Source organism: Pleurodeles waltl, chromosome 6 (genome assembly GCF_031143425.1).
Source record: "Pleurodeles waltl isolate 20211129_DDA chromosome 6, aPleWal1.hap1.20221129, whole genome shotgun sequence".
NCBI classification, from domain to species: Eukaryota; Metazoa; Chordata; class Amphibia; order Caudata; family Salamandridae; genus Pleurodeles; species Pleurodeles waltl.
This window is the reverse complement of record NC_090445.1, coordinates 757,389,849-757,415,557: the sequence shown is the minus strand read 5'-3', so window position 1 is coordinate 757,415,557 and position 25,709 is coordinate 757,389,849. Positions and strand designations below refer to the sequence as shown.

Here is a 25,709-nt window from a genome sequence, read left to right as displayed (position 1 = left end):
AATACAATGAATGAAGTGAGTTAGGCAACGGAAACGCAGCTAGAATACAGAACACACAAGAAACATTTTGTACAGATAACATATTCAGTGACATTGCATCTGCCTCTGCTTTAGTCCAGCAGGGGCTACTAAATACACACTTATTCTGACATTTGTTTTAGCAAAGAAACATACTCTTTTTGAAAAGACGGAATTATCTCATTAGCTTAAGTTAGCATTGAAAACGAAAAGTAGGCCTTACATATTGGCCATCCAGTCGATCTCAAAACTCGATGTTTACATTAAAATTAGTACATAATGATTAATATACTAAAATATGAGTATTGTTACTTATGTGAAAAATAAACACAAAAATCTATGCTCTTACGAACCAAGCTTAACCCTGTTCATAGACGTTGGTAGGTCCACCCCTCAGGAAAACATGGTGGTAGTATGTTGTGTTTTTAGCATGATTTGTCCAAAAAGTGTTAAAAAGCTATTGCCTTAGTGGGCAGTTCAAATAATCTAGGTCTGGAACTTTGACACAGCTGTCATCGTTTCAAGGCTTTCTTCACATCTACCTTCTGCTTTTGTTTTTCCATTTGCCTATTTCATGTATATTCTCAGTCGTGTATTATTAGAGGCAAAATTGGTGATGAAAAAGTTACACCGATCTCACAATTTCAGCCCTAGACAGAAGAACTCCCACTCAGGATTCACAGACCTCACTGGCACTGAAACTAGGTTACAAAGACGTTAAATGTTCAGACAAACATACATACCTGTTAAGTTTTAAGGTAAGGCACCTCGTACATGTAGTAATGACTTTGTATTTTATTAAAAAAACATATTTCAAGCTTAAATACTACATTCCCATTCCTGGTAAATTAACTACATCCCCCAAAGACCTGTCCTTGTCTGTAAGTAACAACTGTTGCCACCAAATGCCAGCTTTCACGTTTTCAGGTTTGTGTATTTGGTGCCCTAAAACCTGCATGTCATGTCCATCAAGTACTCACATGTACAAATGCTCCACACAAGAAAACACTGTCTTACTTGCCCATGTATCACAATTACATGCCTGGAATGCCCATCATAAGGCATGGGTAGACACCAGAATGCATGTGTACTTTGATGTGCTGCATTTTTACTTGATACTTGGCAGTTGTCGCAACAGAACAGTCTGATCTCTAAACTCCTCTACTCACCCATTCCCACTTCAGCTGGTGAGTTTCAGCTGCCCCTGAGGGTGAGCCACCCATGATGAGCAGAAAAAGAAGCAGAGTCCGTGGCTGCGGGTCTTCCAATTTCTCAGATTGTTTTACTACATTGATTATTTTTGCATACCCCCCATTCCCAAAAATTGACAGAAAGGAGAACAATTATTCTGAATTGTTTCTAACTTTATATATGTCACAGCAGACAGCATTTTTTCAGACTCACAGTGCTTGTCACTTTCTTTAAATGCAAGAATCCACATCTGATAAGAAATTAGAAGAACTCATATTTCAGCACTTTGCCAATTCAAAAGTTTGAATAATTTAAAAAAATAGCTCAAATGCCTATTTTCTAAATATAAAAAACAACTGGGGGGGGGTATGTTTGATTTGTTCAGCAGTCAGTCCCTCATCTGTTCTTTTTTCGCATTTGTCACCCTAAGTTGGAAAGGTATGCCCAGACATGGGTCCCCTGCTCACTATGCCACCGGATTTAAGCTAGCCTGACTGATGGAGGGTGATACCCCGAAACCAGTCCCAGGATGCTTGTTTCCTGTCTAGGCGGCAGGACTGTTCCAAGGGGGAGCAGGGTAAAAAATGATTTGCATGTCCAAAGCAGGTCCAAGCAGGACTGGCACTGTGAGCAGAATAAATGTTCGATTTAACCCAAATCTGTGACTGGGAGTGAGTGATTGATTTGTTCAGCATTCAATCCATCATCTGTTATTTTTGCATTTGTTTCCCTAAGTGGGAACGTTATCCCCAGATGTGGGTCCCCTGCTTGGTATGCCACCAAATTCAAGATAGCCTGGCTGATGAGGGGTGATGCCCCAAAACCAGTCCCAGTATTCTTCTGTCCGGTCCTGGGAGAACCTGGCCTGGCAGTTCAGGCTATATTGTTCCCATCAGGTGCTGGGTCAATACTGATTTGCATATGGCTGTGTCCACACTGGGAATTGCATGGCAACCAAAAAAACAATGGATTTAACCCTAATCCGTGACTGGGAGTGAATGTTTGAGTTGTTCAGCATTCCGTCCATCATCTGCTCTTTTTGTATTTTCTAAATGGGTGCAATTATTGCCACCCTATTTTACTCACTTGCGATCCTCCTTTTTCATTAGCCACTCCCTGCCTTAATTACTGTCTACCCCTGTTAACTTGTTTCACTCTGGCCCTCCTACCTCACTCACTGTCCCTCCCTTCACATAGATGTCACCGGTCTTCAAGTTTTTGCACCATGCTTCATTTACTAGCCTCTTGCTTCACAAACTGATTGTACAGTCTCACACTCTGGACAATCTGCCCTAATCACCAGGTCATCTGCCTTCATGTGTTTTTCACTCAGGATTACCCTGCACTTCTCATTGGTCAGCCTATCTCATTCACAGATTCTCATGTACTAGCTGTTCTGCTCCATGCACTACTCATACTGCGTAATTCACTGCTCACCAAATCGTGTTTCATTGGTCATCCCTCCACATATTCTGTGCCAGATAATATGCGTGATGTTTTTTCTGGCCATCCTATTGCAGATTATTTTTCTGGTAAATACCGCTCACAAGGCCCCATTATGCTGGCATTTGTCTCTATGGGTTTTTGGCCGTTGCTATTATAAAAAAAACTTTAATGTGTAGCCAGCTGTAACACTCTGCCATGATTTTTGTGCATTCTGGATGATGTATTTTTTGTCCAGTGGGCTCACATCTCAAGACAGCCAGTGGATGCACCACATGTTAATAATGCTCCCCAAGCAGAGTACACAATAGAGTGTTGCTACTGACCCCACAATAATGGTTGGTGACAGATGATCTAATCTCTTCTTGATCCAGGAGACAGGTATCTCATGACCATCTTGATGAAATCAATCCACTCTCAAATGCACATGCTTCACTTTCCACTAATTGCGTACTCTTTGTCTATACTACTTTGGTATGTATGGACATTGTGTGCTAAATGGATGATATCCTCCTTGGGAAAAAATGAAGGTTGTCTAGATATAGGTTACAGACTTGCTGGCCCCTCTGCCACTTGGATGTGCACATCCAATATCTCAGCTCTCAAATATCCAGTAACCTGAATGCAACAAACCTTCAGTCCAGAGATATGAGTTCTGCTGTAACTGGCTAGAAGTTTGCCAGTCTGAACACCTAAGGACCCTGATCTACTAGCAACACTTAGAATGACCGCCCAATAGATTCTAGGTACAAGTTGTTGCCTCTGCCCGCTTGATTTCTCCAGTTTAGGAAGCTCAGGAACATGCACAACTAATTGCTCCATTTCCTGATGTGCTGGTATTCTGGGAACAATTAATTTAAAATGGGAAAACTTTTTGATTGGATGCAGGCATCTATCCAGTTCCCCCAAATTCTCACAGGTACTGCATACCTGAAGCCAGGATCTGGCATAAACACAGAGTCCAGTGCACCAGGGCAATTACATATTTTTGCTTTTCTCCAAGGATGACACTGAATCTATGAATAGAAAAGTCTACAGCTGGTGCTGCTGCTTGGAGGATTATGACCTAAAGTGACTGGGGAGGAGAGGCCTTAACCAAGGAAGACATAGACACGACCCAGTGAACCAAGACATGTGCAGAGGATGAGTCAAAGAAAAGGAACCTAAATCATATCAGAATTTGAATCATGAGAAGTACAAGTATTTAACTGAAACACTGAAGGGCTTTGGTATTTTGGTGAGCTTGCAACGCCCTCTTAACTTGTGCCTGTATACTAATTCTACAGGCTGGTAATAAGCACTTGGGCTTGTGTCATATGGTAGATGAAGTGTGGCCTTTAGAATCCTGTTGATGTTGTGGGGTGCCTGTATAACTTTAACAGCACAAGGTGTTCTCCCATTGAATCAGTGATCTTGTTGAATACTAGGTGCACTGAAAGTGGACCACGGGAACCCTCCTACTATTACTTCTGTGGCTATCACGTTTACTAGTTTCAGGTGCTCTTAACACTACATTTTGATGCACCCACTCTTGGCTGGTACTACCCACCCCTCTGGGTACTTTTTCCAACAAACATTTTGATACCAATTGGCCAGTTCTGACAAACGGGCCCATAAAATTGCAGAAAATAATGGTATCATCTGAGAGGTCCCATCCTATTTTTCAAGACGCCTTGGCAAGGTGACCTTGATGTAGTCCAATTTTTTGCCTCAGACTGGTCTCCTGCACACTAATGGATAATCCCCTAACAGAGCATTAAGGCCCCATTATGAAGCCACCTTTTGTGACTACAGATGCTGTCAGGTTTCCCCTTTGCAACCAGTGACATTTCCCTCCTCCCTACCAGAGATTTTGAAATCCACATTTCACTTTTGAGTGACAGGTTTGTTGGCCGGTTGGCTGATAGCTTTGTTAGGTTTGACATTGAAAAAGGCTATTTTGAAGCAGTTTCCGTAATATAGCACCACTAAAAAGTGGTTATCAAAAGCTGCAGCTTTTTCATACCTTATGGAAGTGATGCACAATGGTGTTAGTTCCTAGAGTATTTCAGTTTGGATTTTATTCCTAAATATACTACTTAATAAGTAATTGTCTACATTCTGTTTAACTCTTCATTTGCCCATAAAGCAACTCGCCTGCTATGGCACCACTTGTTCTGACAGAAGGTAAAAAAACAACACAGGCTAGAAGGAAAGAGTTGTCATGTCATCTAAATTGCACCGTTTGTTAGAGAAATTGTAGAAAACAGTATGTTCTGATTTATGTACAAATTATAACAGGACACAATACAAACTGCAGGAAAGGGAAGTCCTCTGTGCGACCACCACAAAGAAGGCAACTGTGTGGAAAGATGTCTAAGTGGTCGCTCTAAAAATGTTATGTATCAAAACTGTCATAATCGGATTCTCGCTCCTTTGCAAAAGGTTTAGGGGAGACATATCTTTTGTTTGTAGGTGACTGAGTCACTACAACAACAACTCACCACTGTCGGCCCAACCCTCCCAGCTCACAAGCAATAACACACCAAAACTCAGAAAGCAAAGGTGATTTCTGGCAGCTTTACGTATGGACTCTAGATTAGACCTCCCAGGGAAGTCGTGGTGGAACGGAAGTTACCCTTTTCTCTCGTTAGCAACAAGTCTCATACACACAAAGGCAATGAAGGAGATGCAGGAGACTGCAATATATTTATTGAAAAGACTGCAATCTACAATAAAATGCATGTGCTGCAATGATTAGGATAATGAACAGTAACAAAAGCAGAATGGTGAAGATTAGAGTTGCGAATATAACCTCCACCCCACCATTGTGCAATAAACATTAGATGTAAATTCGGAACCAAGAAAGCCTAATCTCTACCCTAGAGAGGTAGGTGTGATAAACCTAATCTGCCAGTACCATGTCCATGAGAAGCACCCCCTATCCCTCATTACCTTGGAATGAGGTCTGTAGGTCAGACTCCATGGTGACACAAAGGCTGAGTTCTGCAGCAAGATGACATGCAGCATAAATGACATCTGGAATAAACCCTTCTAAAAACCTTGTCTGTGTGAGGTGCATTTATATGGATCATGTACTATCCCTGATGCAGGTATGTTCCTAAACAACTGTTAATGTGGCAGACTTGTGTCTGCATATGTATAAACAATCCCTAACAAGTGTGCATGATGTTCCTATCACACGTAAGTGAGAAAGGGACAAGATGATAATACCTATGTGTATTACTGATAGTGACGCCGAAAATGACGCCTTCTCAAAATGGCCCTGATGATGAAAATCAAAACATTTCTTATAAAATGTAAGCAATGATCAAATCTGAAAGAAATAATAAAATAAATTAAATGAAACAGAGCATGCTAAGTGGGTAAAAGGTCACTAGGTGACAGGAGCACAGGCCTGCAAGCCACAGGCTATTCATACTCCTATGTCCCAGGGGGGAACTAAAATGAATTCACCACAGAACTGCCCTGGGCTGAGTTCATTTCATACAGGCCATGGTTGCAACCCCAATCGGACGGGTGCCCCCTCAATTAATAGACCTAATCAAAGCGATAAGCAACTCACACTTGCGTTGTGGGCTTCATACCCTTGCCAGCAAAGCCATTAGTCATAAACAATGAATTGTTTGTGTAAAGACGTTGTGTATTCCAGATAAATAAACATGGCATTCGAACATTTAACCTATTCAGCTTCTGATCTTCAGGAGAGGAGTGATCCTTAAAAAACAAGGAAAGATTAATTCCCTGATGCAGGTGAACGAGCAAAGAACCTCTAGGACCAGACGTGGCTCGAGCCAAAAGACTGCCCTATTAGGGAGGAAACAAAGATAAGAGTGCAGTTTTACCAAGAACCCCAGGTCTCCCAAGCGCTAAAGTAATCTCAGGTAATTTCCAGCATTTTTAATACTCTTTTTATTAAGAGTTTCATCAACAGCTTGAACAATAAAGAAAACGTAACGTTTTGCAATAACTGCCAGGCAATTCGGCTAGGCAATTTTGCTACACTGTAAACATCCCTGTTTTCAGTAGAGTAATCAAGACCTATGTAAAAGACTCCCCTAAACAACAGGATTTGGTTGCTGAATACAAATGTCCAACCCATCCACTAAAGATCATATAATTAGGTGGTGCTTTACTCGTGGAAAATCCACGCCATCTCTTTCTCTATCTTCAAAATGCTTAATCTACATCACTGAACTCCCTCCATAGGGCCCAAGCTTTTTCAAATTTCTATTGCTCTATTTAAATATTTCTCCATCTGCATGTAACAGTCTATGCTTGCCCACCCTAGCTTGAAACCTGGAAAACCTGGGCTGCCCCACAATCTAATAATGTCTCTTCTGGCCGCCAGGGAGGCTACATTATACAGTTGTAGTGTATACTTAGATGTATACTGAGGTACCAAGTGTGGCATTGGTGAGCTGAGTGTCAGGTGATTTTCTCTGATCGTTGCGATCCGACAGCCTTATGTGCAGAGAGTTCCACGGGGTATGAACTATTGTGCCAGTTTGTCCACTGCCTCTCAAATCATCGTCCATCCTCCCCATCCGATGAAGTCTGGATGACTGTTGAAGTGTTTTAATTTGCACCAGTAGTATGCCTCCCTAGTAGCAACCTCCTTGGGGTATCAGCATGCCTCCCCCAATTCATCATCCTCCTGGACTCCCAAGTCCCTCTCCCTCTTTTCTTTCAGTTTATTTATGGACGGTTGACTGTTACTAAAAAAGTGTTCTATAAATCAGTGATATTGCATTTTTATGTAAAGGTGGCTTCCAGTACTCTATACTTCAAAGGCATCTCCTCAGCTACTTTTTGTAGCCTATTCATACGACTTGCAAGGGTATGCTTTACCTGTGCATTTCTATATAGTAGGGACTCCGCTAGGTCAAATTCCCTCTCTTGCTCTTCAAATGGAAGGAGCCACTAGGAGTCCAATATATTCCCTTGGTTAGAAATCCTCAACATGTCTCATTGTCATCTTCCTATTAGTTGTTTTAGGTCTGCAAAGATGTCTGATTCCAACAGTGGCGTTTCCAGCATCATCTTCCCCCTACACCCCAACTTTTGCATTTCCCTCTTCCGTATTTTGACCACAGATTGTGCCCGGAACAGGTTTTTGGGCAGATTGCCTTTATAATCTGTCGGTAATAGCCTCCCAAGTCCATATTATATCTGTTCTCTAGCACAACAAACTCTTGTTGTGTGGTAAAGACCCGTTCATTCACTACCAGAAGTTCTGCTGCCCAACAATATAACTATAGTTTTGGAAAAGCTATTACTCAGTCATAGGGATTCCTGATCAGAGTCAACAATTTTTGGTGAGCCCTGTCCCATAGCAGCAATCACATCACTGCGTCCACCACCTGCAAAAACTCTTTTGGAATTTGAAAGAGAATATTTTCAAAATAGCAGTGATACAAGAAGCCTTCACCAATATCCCACTTCTTTTTTATATTCATCCACGATCTTCCTCAGGTTATGCCTCTGGAACTTGGCTGGATCTAATGTCACATATATTCCCAGGTAAGCAAATCCCTCCAGGGTCCACCATAATGAGCATTTTCCGCCTCACGATGGCTGGCACAGAATGATCAGAAACACCACTGACTTATGAGTTGATGTGCACTCATGAGTATTTCCCAAATATGTCTAATATTTCCAGGACTCTAGAGATCGGGCACGCCAGATCTTCTAACTAGATGAACAGATCACCTGTGTAAAGGGAGATCACATCCTTACAGCCTGGTGCACACTTCAACCAACAGATGTGGGCACATGCTGTCCTCCAATTGGCTAGGGGCTCTAGTGCCAACTTGAACAACAGGGATGAGAGCAGACACCCTTGTCTTGTCCTCCTCTCCAACTCGAATTCCTTTGACATTACGCCGTTGGCTCCAACCCTTGCTTTGGACTTGGCACAAGAGAGTCTGATGTATGATCAAAACTCAGGCCCAACCACAATCTTTTGCAAAGTTGCCAGTTGGAAGTGCCACTCCAACATATCAAATGTATTTTCTGCATCCCGAGCTAACAGGATTGCTGGGTCTTGCAGACTGCCATGTCTCGCCAGGCACCCAAATAGTCTCCTATGGTTATGTGGTGTGAATCTCATAGGCATGAAGACTGATTGATATGGGGCTATTAATTTAATGATAGCCTAGTTGAGGCGATTTGCCAGTGCCTTCACCATAATTTTTTTGTCTATGTTGAGTAAGGTGATTGACTGCATGAGACACACTGCTCTACCGGTTTGCCCTCCTTATAGATGAGCATGATTGTGATCGTCCTGAGATGTCTGGGCATACTCCCTACTCTCTTCGCCTCATGCAGCATATCTTTAAGTGTTTCCCAACCCTTTCCTGTCATTTAAAGAATTAGAACAGAAACCTATTGGGTCCCAGATCCCTTCTCTTTTTTAGTTGTGGAATTACCCCCGGATTTCATCCACCCTGATGTTGCTGTCTAGTACATGTCTGTCTAAACTGTCCAAAACTCACTGAAGCTCCTCTGGCACTTCCTCCATTTTAGACTGATACAAGTCAGCCAGTTGAGCCACAAAAACCTCAGCTATCTTCTCAGCTATGTCAACTCTGACCCGTTCTCCATTTCTACACAATGTATCCAGCATCAGCTCTCTTCTCTTTGTGCTAGCTAGGCTAATAGTTTGCCTGCCTTATTTCCTACCTCGTAGAGCTTATTTTGTTTACCACTATATGTGCCCATGCCTCACCGCATACAATTCTCCTATAGTCGCCTCTTGCGAGTGCAAGTTGGTGTACTAAGTCATGGGATGGTTGTGCTGTATTCTCCAATTCTGACCGGAATATCTCTGTTATCGTTTCAAGACTCCTTCTTGTTCCCAACAAGGTGGGATATCAAGAGTCCACTGATCACAGTCTTGTGTGTTTCCAAAACGTTAGTTCTGGAGTCAACCGATTCAGCAATTTTCCTTAAATACTGCCGTCTGCAGCAAGAAAATTTTGTGGGCACCAGTAGGCCAACACCCAAGGTTCCAATCTCCACTCTTGAATCCTTGAGAAGTTCAGCAGCTTGAGTTGTATGCTCAGCAGGAAAGTGAGCCGAGATTCCCCATCTCAGGTATTTTGTGTCAGAGAAGCATCTCTCCTGGGGAATGAAGAAATATTCTAGCCGAGGCATAAAGCCCACCATGCCCCACACATAGTAATACTGCCTCAATAGGTCTGCTAATTCCATGGCATCCGTGAATGTCTGCATACCTTTGTCTCCAACTACCTGTTGTTTGCCCTTGATGAGCCTATCTCTTTGTCCCCTTGTTGTGAGGTTGAAACTCCCCCTACAATAGTATGTATGTCTTGCACTCAAACCAGCCAGTACCCTAGCCTCGTCAATATCCGTGATTGTAACCCTGATGGAAAGTACCAAGAGGCCAATGCCAACTTCTCTCCATTCCTGGCCCCACTCATCGCAGCAAAAGAGCCCCCCCCCGGGTCTACCCACATCTTGATGATCCACAATGGAAGTGATCTACAGACTTAAATCCCAACTCTTCCCGACCGGAAGTGAATCCTAAATACATCAAGTCCCTATATCTGCCTCTTCCCACGAGCCCACAATTAATCCCTAAGTGGGTGTCTTGCAAAAGGATAATGTCTAGGTTATGCCTACACACGAAATTGCAATATCTCCACTCTATTTAGCCTGTTTCTCAGGCCGTTGATGTTCCAAGATAAAAAGGTGGGCTCCGACTCCAGCCCAGCCTCTCGTGTTTGTGTGATCATGATCACTGCAAGCATTGTATTTCACTTTGCAACTTACTCCATCATCTCTGCGCATGTGTCTTGTCATGTCAGCATGAAAACTCCCACCCCCCTACTACCTCAGGCATTAGGTTTGGAACTACCCACTTCCCCAACGCCTGAGGTGTCTTTTGCCCATCTATTCTATTCATCAAAATTGTTTGTGAACCCTAATGCTCCAGATTGTCTGTTGACTGATTGATAGAGTGTCTTTTAGTTCTTATGGTTGCCTGGTATTGCCTTGTTTCCTGCTTGAGTGCATCGTCTTATGTCATTTATATTGGCTGCTTCTTTTGTGAGGGGTCTCTATAGTCTATAAGGAGGAGGGTGACAACTTCACAGTGTCCTTCTTATTTTGTTCTGCTACTGCTTGTTTAATTGCCGTTGATCCCTTTGTGTCCACCTTCCTCAGCGACACATGCACACCTCCTGGTTTTCTCCTCTCCATCATCCACAATCCCTCAAGACCTTCCCAGGCCACTGGGGAGATAAAGAACCAGGATTTTCCTTCAGCCAAGATTCATAATTTTGCGTGGAAAATCATCATGTGCTGCAGATTTTGTTTCCAGAGTTCTGCCTTAACAGTATCAAAAGATGTCCTGTAGCTCTTAAATCTAATATGGAAAGATGACTATTATTTGATTTTAAAATTGCAGAGGGCTATGTTGGTGGGCCATTTTCAGGATGACATTGCGGTCCCTGAAGTTCAGGATGCAAGCAATGAGTGGTCTCCATCTAGCCCTACGTTTTGACATAGTGCCAGGTAACAGATGTGCCCTCTCTGTGGCAGAGTGAGATGACAGGTCACACAGCTTAACTGTGTTAAGCTGAAAATCCTTGACAAATCCCTCCACCACTGTGTTTTCTGCTTCCTCTGGGATGACCACAAGGCACATATTGTTGCTCCTCAATCTACCATGTGTGGCTTCTGTCCAAGCATGTAGGTGGTGTGTTCTGTTTTTAAGATGGCAAACTTCAGTATTGATTATTCTAATGAAGTTAGTGTGCTCACTCACTGTGACCTCTGCTTTGTGTATTTGTTCTGCGATTTTACCTACATACATGCAAATCACATTAATATGCACTGCCACTGTGTGGGTCTTACTTTCCAGGGTAGATCCGGTTTCTTTGATGGCAAAGAGCACTCACTGAGTGAAAGATATCATATGCAAACCTCCACCCACACTCCTCTTGCTTGCTTCAGGATAGACTGTATCAACCCTCCTTTGCTTGCTGTCCTAGTCTATGACCTATTTGTCCATTTTATTTGTTTGTGTCTGTTTTTCTCAGACCATCTTGCCTCACCATAAGCAGATACTTTCTTCTGGTTGTGGTGTTGATGTCTTGGTTGCTTACCCTCCCAGAGTGTTCTAATATCCCTTTAATACCTCCAGGTGTAAAGATTGATGGGATAAAGGAGCGGAAGGGTTGGGGTCCTCAGCATGAGCATGACATCCACACCGGTGATCAGATTCACCCCAGAACGTGGGTATCAGACTTTGTATGGCGTTAATCCCCCATGTCTTGCCTATTTTCTGAATCTGTCGTGTCTTCCCTGGTCCGCCACTAGGTCAGGCCTTGCTGTGATGTTAGGTGACTGCGACACACAGCATCCCTCCAGGGCGTGATGGCTCAACAGCATGCGTTGTTCACTCACGCGTCTCCTCAATAGGGTCCATTTGAGCTGTCATCAAAGGGGTCCCCTCCCACCTGCTTAATCAACCAGGCTCTCTTTTGCGGTCCTGTTCCACAGGCCCTGTCCGTCCTTACCAGTTGACTGCCATCTTGGTTTACAGCCACCGCTGCTTGTTCCCTGATTATGACCCGAATTTCACCCTTTATGATTACTTCCTGTGACTGTCTCCTGGTCTTGGTGGTCTTTTCATCTTCCGCCTCCAGGTTCGGTTGCCCCCACCTGGGGAGAGCCCAGATTAAGGCCAGTGCAGGTTATCATCGGCTGGCACTCACACTCCAGGCTTCAGTAATTAATGGTGTCTTGACCCCACCCCCTATTTTCCATTATTTTGAGTTATGCCTATTACTTGAAATGCCTGAAATTATGCCATTATGCCACGTTGATTAAAATTCATTAGGGGAAAAATCCTGTGACGGGAACACCGATCAACACAAACTAACTGAATGCACAAGGCTGTGTCATATTTATGATGTAGGTGGAACCCTTGTTTCAAGGTTCTTTGATTATATAATTGGAACATGCATTCCAAGGTTCTGGGGGAATGTTGTGAATCAAATTCCTCTGTCGTTTGGTGTTAGACTGGCAGGAAAGAAGGCCATGTCATTGCAGGTTGATTAAAGATAAGTCAAAGTCACTCTGTGAAGGGTTTACACACAACCCTTTAAAGGTACTGTGTCCACTCGTGTGAAGGGTGTGTGTGAGCAGTGCTGCTGTCTCTCATGATGGTGAGAAATCTGCGTGAGACTGTCGCTGAATTGGAAGAACAAATGTGACTGCTTGACATAGGGAGGTATAGCTGACCACAACAGGTGGTTTTATAAAGTTTATTGCCACTCTTACCATTTAGGAAGGATCAGGCGGGTGACTAAGCAGTTGTATTTGTTTAGCCCATAAATCCAGCATGTGTCCTTGGCAAGGACCCTCTTGAGGTGTGTGCCACGCTTTGATTACATTCTCCGGCAGCTGGGCAGACCTTGGATGCATGCTAGGGCGGTGACGTGAACACTTTGATCCCTTGAAAGCCCAGCTTGCAGTTTTTACTATGAACCCAGTTTCTATACACAGAGCGTGGTGACACGCACACCAGGCCTAGGAAAGTGGCAAGTTGTGTTGGGTGATGCGCACACCCGGAGAGCGCTCAAGTAAAATTACTCGGTTTCAGGACACAGACCGTGGTAATGCGCACATCAAGCCAAGAAAAGTGGTGAGTTGTGTTCTGTGACGTGCACACCCGGTAAGCGCTCAAATAATATTACAATAGTGCAATCAAGGAAAACAAAAAAATAAATAAATAATAGGAAGGAGTGCGCAGTGTAAACCAGTAAGCACATTAATCTTACATCAAGTTGCTTTTCATGCCAGTGCATATAACGATCATAAGCACATCTTTAGTGACACTGTGTAAGCTGTATCATTATGTTTTTACATACTGCAGCATGGAGCGGGTGTTAATTTCAGTGCCACAACTTTTTTACCGCACCAAGGAGTGCCTGCCATTCAGTGGGAAGACTGGAGTGACATATTTGATAACTATTTATTGGCATTTGACAGTGAAGATTTCAGCTCTGCAAGGAAAAAGGCGATTCTTTTGAATTGTTTAGGTTCAGAGGCCCAGAGAATGTTTAACTTTATGCTTCCACTCATGGAGAATGGTGCACCAATTACTGATGCATATGAGGAAGCCAGGGTTAGACTGAGTAATAGATCTGCAAAGGATTCAAATGTTGCGATGGCAAGGTATAAGTTTTATACCCAACCTCAACTGGTGGGGTGGTTCTATCGATGAGCTTGTTTCAAGGTTGGGAGAGTTGTCCGTGAAATGTCATTTTGGTGTGATGGGCGATGAGATGATAAGGGATCAACTCACTGTCCAGTGCAAAAGTAGAAAGATACAGAAGCGATTATGGGAAGCTAAAAATCCCACTTTTAAGGATGCCACTGATATCGCAAAAGTGGTTGAAGAGTCTTAATCTTGTATGCAGGAAGTGGGGAAACATGCTGGTATTGGGTTAGCTGAAAAAGAACGTGTGGCTGAAGTTATAGGAAGGATTGAAATGGTGACTAGCAATGTTGGGTGCAGTAGGAAAAAAAACACTCAAAAACACAGAATGGTTTTAACAATAAGTTTAGTGGCAAGTCGTGTAACAGGTGTTGAAGTAGTTTACATAGTAGTGAAGCCAAGTAATGCTTTGCTATAGGCAAAGAGTGTAGGGGTGTAGACGCAAGGGCCATTTTGCAAGTATGTGCAAAGAGTGGTCTAAATCAAAAGTGGAAGTACCGTGAGGAGGGAGGTAAGCTGAGTCGTGATTGTATTTTGAGCCTAGGAGATGATGAAGGCAATGAAAGAAGAAAGATGAGACCAAAAGTAGGATTTACCATTGGAAGGAACAAAGTGGAACTCATGGTTGATACTGGTTCTAGGTACACTATTATTTGCAAGGATATTTTCTAAAAGTGGTCACATGTTGTGATGACGCCAAAGGAAATTTGCCTGGGGGGATATCAAGGAGAGGAGATTGATTTCTTGGTGTATTTCACTACAACTATAGAGTTTAAAACAATAGAAAAACAAGGAAAATTTTATGTTGCTGGCAGTGGGCCACCAGTTCTTGGATGGATGCATCAGTTTGATCTTAATATAATAGTAGCTCCTTAGGCTCCAGATCAAGTCATGATAGTGGAGGATAGAGATGGTGATGAAATTCTTAATGAGTTGAAAGAGGTACTTCGGGAAGAGTTCGGCGAACTAAAGGGGTATGTGCACAAGATTCGAATGAAGCCGGGTGCAGTATCGGTGAAACATAATGTTAGGAAAGTTCCTATTGTAGTCAGGGAGGAGGTTAGCCTCATGCGGTGTGACATGGTGAAGGAATGGGAGATTAAACTGGTGGAGGCCTCAAACTGGATATCATCTATGGTCATAACCAAGAAATCTGAAGGCCAACTTAGGTTTTGTGTGGACCTTCATAGCGTAAATAAGAACATTATAACAGACAATTACCCTCTACCGAAGATCAATGAGTTGCTTCTTTTGCTCAACGGTGGTAAGTACTTCTCAAAATTGCACTTGAAGATTGCTTACCATCAGATCCGTTTGCACGAAAGTTCCAGAGATATAACAGCCTTCATAACCATGGATGACACATTTCTGTTCATTAGAAAGCCATTTGGGCTTTCTTCCGCGGCTAGTGGTTTTGAACACATGATGTCACTTATTTTTAAGGGGTTCAGGAATGTTATTTCCTTTCAAGACAATATTTTAGTGTGTGTAGTAACTGTTGAAGAACACAATCAAGTATTGAGAAATGTGCTTAGAAAAGTGTTGGATGTAGGTCTCTCTTTGCACAGAGAAACGTGTTGCTTTATGTAAAGATATTGAATACTTGGGTCTCACAATTTCTGGCGAGGGAGTGAAGCCAAAATATGATCTTTTGGAAGCTACAAAATTAGCTCCACGACCTAAAGACAAAGATGAGCTAAGATCATTAATGGGGCTCATAGAGTACTATGCTAAATTTGTTGAGAATTTTGCAACTAAGACAAAAGAACGCCAAACATTATTGATAAACAAACATGTTTTGAAAAGTTAAAACAGGAAGTGTGTGTTGCAGGAATTTTGGTATCTCTTAATTCCTCTTCATCTATGATTTTCACTGTGGATGTCAGTGCATCTGGGGTAGGTGCTATTTGTATCTCAATTACATAAAGGGGTGGAGAAAACTGTGGATTTTGTGTCAAGCTCATTTAATGAGTCAAAAAGAACTATTTGTCATTGAGCGCGAAGCATTTGCGGCAGCTTGGTCGCAGAGTACTTTAGAACATTTCTGTGAAGTGTAAATTTAAAATTAAGGACAGATCACTAGTCACTGGTCAAGATTAGCAGCCCACTTGCAAGATTTCTTGTATTATGTTGAACATATTCCATGGTAGTGCAATGTGAAAGCTCTTTCACGGTGATCGGTTGGGAGGTGCTGTACACTACTGTGTTGGTGTCTTTACAAGAGAAGAGTGGATGCAGAAAATGGCAAAGGACACCGTTTTTCAAGACGTGAGTAGGATGATTGTCAAGGGTGGAAGGCGAGCGAGAGTGCAGTTGCCATTTCTGTGAGACCATATATCAAAATACTGGAGGAGGTGTTTGTCAATAATGGGTGTGTTTTGATGAGAGGGGACAGGTTTCTACCACCAGAAAATTTAAGGAAGAAAATCATTCAGTTTGCGCATAAGGGGCACTTGGATCAAACCATGACGCAGAGGAGAGTGGAAGAAAACTTTTGGTGGCCAGGGATTGATATACAAATTGCTCAATGGGTAGAAATGTGTATGGAATGTAAGGAGAGTGGAAAAACGTTTAGAAGTTAGGGTGAAATCTGAGATGGGCCACATTCAAAACCCCAAGGAGGTGTGGCATACTGTGTGTATTGACTTTATTTGACCTCTAGCTGGAGTGGGTCATGATCTAAGGTTTGCCATGGTGTTGGTTGAAGTTTATTAAAAAAAAGGATGGACGTCATCCTTATGAAGGATGTGTCTACAAGGAGTACCATTACTAGCTTGCGAGAGATTTTTAGGCAGGAAGGTTTTCCTCATACCTTGATAACAGACAATGTTACTTAATTAACTTCTGCTGAAATTATGGAATTTTTGAAATTGCACAGTATCAAACATCATCCCACAGCTCTTTATTACCCCCAAACCAATGGTATTACAGAACGAATCAACAGTATGGTCAAAGATGATATTCAGTTGGCTGTGAGATGTGGTTCAGATGTGAGAGAGGCAGTTTAGGAAGTGGTCTGGGCCCATCGCACTACCATACATAGGATGATTGGTAAAGCTCCTTTTGCGATTATGAGGGGTTGCAAAGACAGGACAAAACTGATTCCAGGTTGGTTGACAGAGAGTGATAAAGCAGATACAGATTGGCAAGGGTGCAAAGTTTCTAATGTTCAATCAGTGATTGGGTGAAGGTGAAGGATGGGTGTGTAGGAAGAGGTCCAGTCAAGCAAGTGAGTGATTGGTATGTAGTTTTGGAGAATGGATCTAATGGAACAGATGCAGGATAGCATTGTATCAGAAAGGAGGAAGGTGTGAGGAGTCTGTAATGGATAGTGACAAAGGATGTAGTGGATTTGTGTTTGCTGGTGATAATGTAGCTGAGTTTATGGGCAAGAGTAGTTTGTTGAGTACTGATCCTGAGAGGGGTGGGGTAGAAAGAAGAGTGGTTGAAGGAGGTGTTATGGGAGATGAGAGAAGAGAAGGTCGGGTGAGGAAAGAAAGGAAACCTCCTCTATATTTAAAGGGCTATATTAGCGAATCAGCTTGAACTTTAGTATTGTTTAAGACGTTTTAATTTATTGTACTTTCTGTCCTCATTTCTAATCATTTTTGTTGTTGTACATTCACCCCGTTCTTGTGTGCTATTGTCCTCATATCTGCACCCAAGTAAGTTTTCTTTTGTATTTATTGCAGAGTTTAAATGTATTTGGGGTTTAGTTTAATAGAAAGTTAGGATACAATTGTTAATGATATGTGGAAGGGGAAATATGTGTCATATCTATGATGTAGGTAGAACCCTTGTTCCAACGTTTTTTGATGATGTAAGCAGAGCTTGCGTTTCCAAGGTTCTGGGGGAATGTTGTGAATCAAATTCCTGCCAGTTGGTGTTAAACTGGCTGGGAAGAAGGTCATGGTGTGACAGGTCGATTAAAGATAACTCAAAGACACTCTTTGAAGATGGTGTTTTATTTACAACAGGCTGCTTTCCACAGCATGTGAAGTTTAGTGTTTTTGGGGGCAAAATGATGTGAAGACACATTCTGCACTGAAACATAGTGCTAAATGCCGGGTTTGCAGCTCATGTAATTTCCCTAAAATTTTGTATAACTATGCAAAGGAAAATTACACATATTTCGCACATCTCTACTCTGTCGCTCTCCATACATTTTATGCTGTGCTTGCTTGTACCAGCTGCTCTCCGAAACTAGTGCAGGAAAATACTTATCCAAGGCTCTACTATACCCTTTGAAACATATGTACCGTGTTGTTTTGCAGTTGCTAAAGAGGATCACAGTAATTATGCCTGTTTTGCCTGTATCCTGTTAAGCCATGGTGAGGAGGGATTAATCTATGGGATGGATGGAATGATTCCAATAAAGAATATGACTACACCTTTCAGAGGAGACCAGTGTAGAACTCTTGTTGGGAAACCCAAACTTTTTTTCATCCAGGTAATTATTTATGCTGTTAATATTCATTGTTAGGGTGTGTCATTACATTATTTGTCAGAAAATGTACAATCAAAAACTAATTTAAATAAACATGCTCTTACGCATTGTTACTTTCAGGTGGGAAACGTGGACTACAACTGAAATTAGCCACAACACATTATTTATTTGTTCTGTCCCTTTTATCAGTCTGGCCGTAATTTTGTTTGTGAATTTGAGGGGATAATGGGTGAGAGAATGGGGCTAGAAATGAAACACAAAACTATTTATTATGCGGTTTTGGACCACTATATATTCATATATGTGCTACCTGGTGAGGATTTTGGAACAGAATTCTGAATAATATGCTAGGAGGCTCTCCGGATCATTACAAGCTAACAACCTCATGTACAGTTCGGCAAACTATCTTCCAAACTACCAATGCAATGGACACTTCTACAACATCAGCCATACACTGACAACCATCCTTGTACAGGAGTTCTTTTTCCTCCAACTTGGCTCCTTGAAGCATGGCATACACCACTTTCATTAAAGAAAAATCTATGTGGCAGGTTCAGCCCTTCTTTCCCTTGTGGATGATACATCATCCTGATGGACAACTATCTATGTGATTCTCTTGCTTCTTCACTTTTTGTCATTGCACCTCACTGTGGCCCCTTCCACTACTATTCCTGGACAGATGTGGATCCTGGAAATGTTCCTGGGGGGACCTACATTCATAATGTCACTAACACTGGGAATTTGTTCAAAGAAATCATGGAAATGTTCTTAGTTCTCTGTAAGATCATCATGGTTTTCACAACATTATCATACAGAAGGAATGTCAGTAGAAATGACTTCAGATGGCCATCCAAAAATTAGTTTCTATTGCAATACAGTTTCAGCTGACATCACAGTCACTAAATGGGTGTTCCCCGCTGCGGAGCCACACAGCTATTCAGCTGCACTTCCATCAGGACCACCCATTCTCTAAAGGAAGCAGGTGATGGAAAAGAAGTACTGACTCAAAATCCATCTTTTTTGGTAGATGTTGCATTACTAGGCTCCTCTACATGAGCCCAGCACTTTTCCTACAGCTGCTTTGACCGAGTACCCAATCAATCTCATTTTGGTTGTTTCTGCTTCGCTGGATTTAATTGATAGGCTTCAATCTCTGCCCCGGAGGCCATCTTCAAATTCAGATTGAATTTAAGTAAGACTTACATTTGTTCACTAGGACTAGATCTTCACGGGTATGCTTCCTCGTTCTGAAAAGCGTGAAAGTTAGTATGCATTTATAATTACCTTTAACGGTAAAATACTGTAATAGGATTTGGTGCACTGCCTGCACCATTTTTCTCCTAGATTGGATATTCAATGTGTGTTTGATCGTGGCATTGGTATGTGATGTCCCTCTGTTTGCTAAAAAACAGTTGCTTTGTGACAAAAACAAATATTCTTGTTATGTTTTTTTTTTAAAACGACTTTAACCCTTTTGCTATGTTCTGAGGCTTCATTCCTGCTCATAGCTCAGGAGCCATTTTCCTACTAGCAGCCTCATTATGTAGAAATGGTAACTGCAACCATACATTCCTAGTGGTCATTAGTAGGAGACAGACCCACATTTTGGGTGAATACTGTTTTCTTTTTTCTGTTAAGTAAGTGATAATTTATTATGTTTGATTATTTAAAATCTTACATAAAATCATACAAGGAACTATCATGGATAAGTAAGATGTTATAATGGGTTTCAACCAATCCTCCAGTTCAAATCATCATCATAGGAATAGTAGTATCTAAAATTAAAATTGCATGTGAACAGACATCATAAAATGGTGGAACCATGTCTGAATTCTTGTTAGCTCCACATTTACATAGTTAATAAGGTTTAAAACTGCAAAAATGTAAGAATAAAACGTCAGGAAGGATTAGATTTCCTGGCAACCTCTCTGAAGAATTTAATGGATCAACAGTATTCCAAAATACTCTAAGAGATAAGGCAGTATTTTAGAGCTTCCTTGCATTGTCTAATGTTGTTTGTGGGGAAAATCTGTCTGAGTAATGCTTGCCTCTCACAATTCATCCCAGTATAGCAACAATGATGTGGAGTATGGATTCTCTTTCATAACCCTATAGCCTGCACTTGTAATTTAGGAAATGGTGTTGTTCCAGGCCTGCCTTAATTCTTTAATTAGAGACAGCAGGAACCGCATTCGGATGAACAAAAGTCTTACTGTTTTGTGTATTGACTCTGTTAGATAGCGCTGAGCAGTCATTATACTGTACGACTCTAGGTGTAATGCAAGTATCTGTTTTTAGCCAAATCTAGGATGTCTGCGGTTCTGGCTAAGCAGCATTACTTGTGTTTTTATAGCAGATTTGAATTCCACGTACAAGATATTACTTTCCCAGTTTGGCTGTGCCTTCAAATCCCAAGCAGAGTTTGTTAGATACAGACCCCATAAGATCGTTGTTTGCCAAGAGAGGCCTGATAACATCCTTTAATGTTCCTTTCATTGTTCTATTGACCAGAAAACAGTATGCCAAGAAATGTGCTTTTCCCAGAAGGGCTTGGTGGATTAAAGCAAATTTTAGTCTAATTTGTGATTTTAGGGAGCTCCATGGTAAATGAAAAAGCTTTTGACATGTGTTGCACTATATTAATTCTACTGTTGATGCAAAAACGACGGGGGAAAGCCTTGATGACCATAAATTATTGATGGTAAAAGTTTTGCTCTTGTTACTCTCTGAATAGCACACGCTGACAGACTGTAGAGCTTTGCATTGAATCTGCAGTGGGCTGGTGCTGCTGTGGTTCTTTTGTCTTCCATTTTTGATAATTGGTAGTTCGGTGTACCTTTTTCTGTGACCCAGATACCCAGTTATTTATGGGATGTGCAGTATCTCAGAGTGCAAAGTGCCATAGGTTTTCCTATTTTTCTGGTTTTTCCAAAAAATCATGATTTTTTATTTTGTCTGGCTCAATTCCAATTTGTTTTCACAGGTGTAATCATATAGTTGATTCAAACCCCTTTGCAGACCGGTGTATATGTGGTTTAATATAACAATGTTGTCTGCATACTGTAATATTTGTAAATGATGGTTTGGGATCTTTTGAGGATGGAATAACCATAAGAGGATGAGATTTTTAATATCCACGGCGTAGAGACTGAAGAAAGCATTCTTGCTTCAAGTCCCTACTGGTGCAAATTTTCTTTCATACTGTAGGCACATTTCCAACTTTCACTCAGAGCCAAGTGTCTGAGTATAGTGAAGTAATGGCGTGGAGTAAGCTAGGTGGGATGCCCCATGCTCCCAGCTTCCGCTACAGTATCTGCCTGACAAACTTATCGAAAGCTGCTCGTTGATCGATGAAACATACACATAATTGTGGTACTTTTTGACTGATTGCACAGTGAGCCAGAAAGGATATTGTCACTGGGTTGTCCGCTGTGCTATAGTTAGATCTAAAGCCTGTTTGGAAGAAGTTTTAAAACTGCTGAAGTAGAGTATTTGCATATTCTGTTCCCTTGAGGCCTACTAACGCAATGAAGCGGTAGCTGGAGGGATCTGATCTGCTGACCTTGTTTTTATAGACAGGGCATAAAATAAAGAAACACCAGGAGTGCAGAACTTTGCCTGTAAGGAATGAGGCTCTAAACAAAGTATTCAGTCAGGAATCCCAGTGACCTGTGTCGCATTTGAACAAGATAGTTTGCCTTCCGTTCTCGCCTGGAGCAACCACTTGCTCTTGTTTCATCTAGAACAAGGATGATCTTTTTTGAGTGGACTATTCGATCACAAAGCGTGACATTTCCCTTCATGTGTTTATTCGCTTTTACTAAACAAGCCATATGTGTAACTGGATTTTCCAGAGTGCCACTTGAATCGCTTTAGAGCTGCGACATGAAGCTCTCCCAATTATCAGCAGTTCATGTAAACCGAAAATAACAAAACTTGCAACATAATTTATTGTTGCTGATTGAGAAGGCCCAGCAGTCTCTGGCTGACCGGGCATCTCAAGTGAGAGGGGAAACACCGGTAGAGAGGAGAGAGAAAAGAAGTGTTAAGAGAGGGAGACGGGAGCAGCTGAGCGATCAAAGGAGAGGAAGAAGACACAACAGACGGGTGAGCCACAAGCAAAGGTTAGTGTGTGTTCGTGTGTGAGTGAGAGACAGACAGAGCTACAGAGAGAAAGAAAAATAAAGAATCAACTAAGAGGGATGAACAGGTGAAGAGATTTATATTGGAAAGATGGACCTAGACAGGTGTGAGACGAAGAGACAATAGACTTTTAAGACAGACAGACCAAAAATAATACTGACAGAGAGACGGAAAGAGAGAGATGTGACAGGCAAATAGATGAGAAAGGCACAATAAAGAAATATTAGGGGGGCAGGTATAAGAAAGGTGGTGGGAAAGAGACAGTAAAAAGGGCGCAGCAGAGAGGGGTGAAGATGAACCCCTCTCTGCTGTGTGATTAAAAAGAGGCATCTCAGAGGTCGGTGAAGGACAGGTGAGTAGGAAGCACTTTAAAGCGACAGAGACGGAGAGAAGGAAACAGGCGAATTAAAGGTGATATGGAAAGACTGGTGCGAGGGACCTCAGAGAGAAAGAGGGGGTTCAGCTGAGAGAGAGAGGGAATAGAAACAACTGAGAGGAGAGGGGATGGGCAGGTGAGAAATCATTCCTAAGGAGACCGTTGGGATAGTGGTGAGATAATCTAGAGGGAGGTGATACAGAAGTAAGAGGCAACTGGGAGAGATGTGGATAAAAGAACTGGTGCAAGGTAGATGATACAGAGAGGGAGAGGTGAGAAAGAGAAAGTGATGCATGAGGAAGTGAGAGAGAGGTGTGAGACAGGTGAGAGAAGTAATAAGGAGTCAGGTGAGGGAGACAGGCGACAAATATATCTCACAGAAGGGATGAAAGGGGAGAGACAGGTGGGAAAGACTATTCACATGGAGAGTATCAGATAGGTGAAAGGGGACAGAGAAACTGACGCCAGAGCTTATAGATAGGGAACCAGGAGAGGGAATGATGGCTGATAAAAGGATAGTAGCTTACATACAAATGGCTGAGAAAGGTGTGGAGGATTGACAGGTGAGATGGTAAAAGAGACAGCTGCAATAGAGAGGAGGCAGGAGAGAGCAAGTTGCGCGAGAGCTGAGGGGGAGATATTTGAGGTTGTTGATAAAGAGGCAGATGGTTGTGAAAGAAACAGCTGGGTGAGCGGGGAAGACGATTAAGTGAAAAGTCAGAAAGACAGTGACGGGGAGAAAGTAACATTAGACAGAGAAATGAGATGAAGAGGAAAGGAGTAGTGATAGACAGAAAGGTGAAAAGGACAACTGAAAAGACAGTGAAGGTGAGAGGCAGCATTGCTAAAGATAAATGTTAGAAAGAGACAACTGACAAATTGGAGTAGGTTATAGGTGATAAACAGAGGTGCATGACAGAAAGTTAAGCAAGAGACGACTGAGGAAGTGAAACAGAGATGTGAGACTTGTGAGAAGGGGGTGATAAAGAGATAGAGAAGAGAAAGAAAAGGTTAACTGAGCGAGAGAGCGCTGAGACCGAGATGGAAAAGGCACAGCAACAACTGAGAAGTAGGTAGCTGAGGGAAAGAGGGGTGATTAAAGGAAAGAAAAATACACATACATTTGAGAAAGCGCCACTTGTCGTGGATGAGACGGCGAGTACTAAAGAAATGTGATAAAGAGAAAGCTGAGAGTGTAAGATGTAGAGAGGAAGGAGGTGATTCAGCAACAGGTGATATTGGAAAGGGAGAGAAGAAATGTAACCAGAAACAGATAGGAGATAACAGGAAAATGCCAGGAGAGAGTAAGGCGGCAGGAAAGCAAAGGGAGATGAGACAAGAATGTGACGGACAGATTAGGAGAGAGATGCACAGGACGGTTGACAAGAGAGGCAAGAGAGATTTGAGAGGAGCAGTGAGAGGAAGAATTCCAGAGCGGATGGAGAAGGCTCACAAAACTTCCCATAAACATGTGCTAATACTCTGCCACAGTAGTACACGTGTGCCCTCCTGTTATGAGATGATGGGCATGCATTATGTGCAACTTTATGAAACCAAAGGCAGGGTTCTAGTCTACGCGATGTGTACCTTCTTTGGTTATAACCACTGCTACCAGGACCATGAAGCCGATTACAAAGCATTTCAACACAAAAAAAGGGGATAGTGAAAAAAATTAGGGGGATTCTTTCAGCATTGACTTTCACTGAAAAATGGCCAATTTTAGACGGGACAGCTAAAATAGAGCACTCTGTGGCTTTAAAAGTCTGGAGTCTCCATTCTGAAGGCATGTATGGATCAGGCACTGGTGTGAACTTAGAGTCTGCATCTGCACTGGAGAGAGTGCAGCAGTGAAAGATGGAGCAGGGGTTTCAAAGTGCTGCTCCTTGTTTCACTGCTTGTGGACTGGCCTGCCTGTGGGTGGTGCACCTGCAACTCCCAGGGACCTTCCATAGCCCATAGGGAATGCACGTGTCATATGCCTGCGTGGCATGATTTGTGCACCTTTTGAGAGTCTCTTTGCTCCTGTTGCCCCCTCATCATTATGGTGTTCGAGGATGGGTAAATGTTTTCCCTTATTTGCATGGGGCTCACCTACGTTGAAATGAGGGAATGCCTTCTTGGCACTGAGCAGGTGTGGAATTTGTGATAAGCGATGGGAATTGGATGGGAAACTTCATGCATCTGCAGCCCCTTCTATATACTATATACTATACCATAGGTGTCTGGGTGAATGGAATGTTATAAAAAAATGACTGATTAATATTCTGTTATAAAATGACTGACATTTCCTTTTGGCAGTTTGACCAAATATGTTGTTTCAGTATAACCATTTTCTCAAAGTTGTTTTAAAATGTAATACAATAAAACATGTAAGTTGTGGATGATGCATGTGTGTATGCAGGCATTGATTCTGCATATCTGTAGGGGATAAGACCTTGTTTGGAAATTGAACTCTGTCTTTTGCAGGGCTGCCTTGCATTCACTGATTGGTCAGGACCCCTTGTGAGTGCATCAGTGAATAGAAGGCTGTTCATCGAAACATACAGAATAGGTGCCACTGACTATGCTAACTGCACTCGCCTTTGGGGATTTAATATTTATTTCTACCACCTCCATAGGACAGGATTTTGGCCTAAGGTAGTTGTCCGTATTTTTCCATCCACAAGGTCGCCAAAAAGCCCATTAGTGCTAAAGGCTTTACAAAACACTAAATCCAACTACACAGAGCCAGCTGAAAAGCTGTGAATTAGATTGATAGCTGAACCACCACTGGATTTTAAGGCGTAGATTTTCAATTGATGAAAAATTCGTTCATTAGAAAGCCACTAAGTGTGATT

The 25,709-nt window shown here is 42.2% G+C and overlaps 1 protein-coding gene across 1 annotated transcript in view; it reads left to right on the top strand.

Annotated features, from left to right (window-relative positions):
• LOC138300243 (caspase-7-like) overlaps window positions 1-25,709 on the top strand; it is a 304,287-nt gene that overhangs the window by 129,775 nt on the left and 148,803 nt on the right. Inside the window, exon 5 of the mRNA XM_069239328.1 lies at window positions 18,181-18,356. Within this exon, the coding sequence (XP_069095429.1) occupies window positions 18,181-18,356 (176 nt within the window). The remainder of the gene's footprint in view (window positions 1-18,180; window positions 18,357-25,709) is intronic.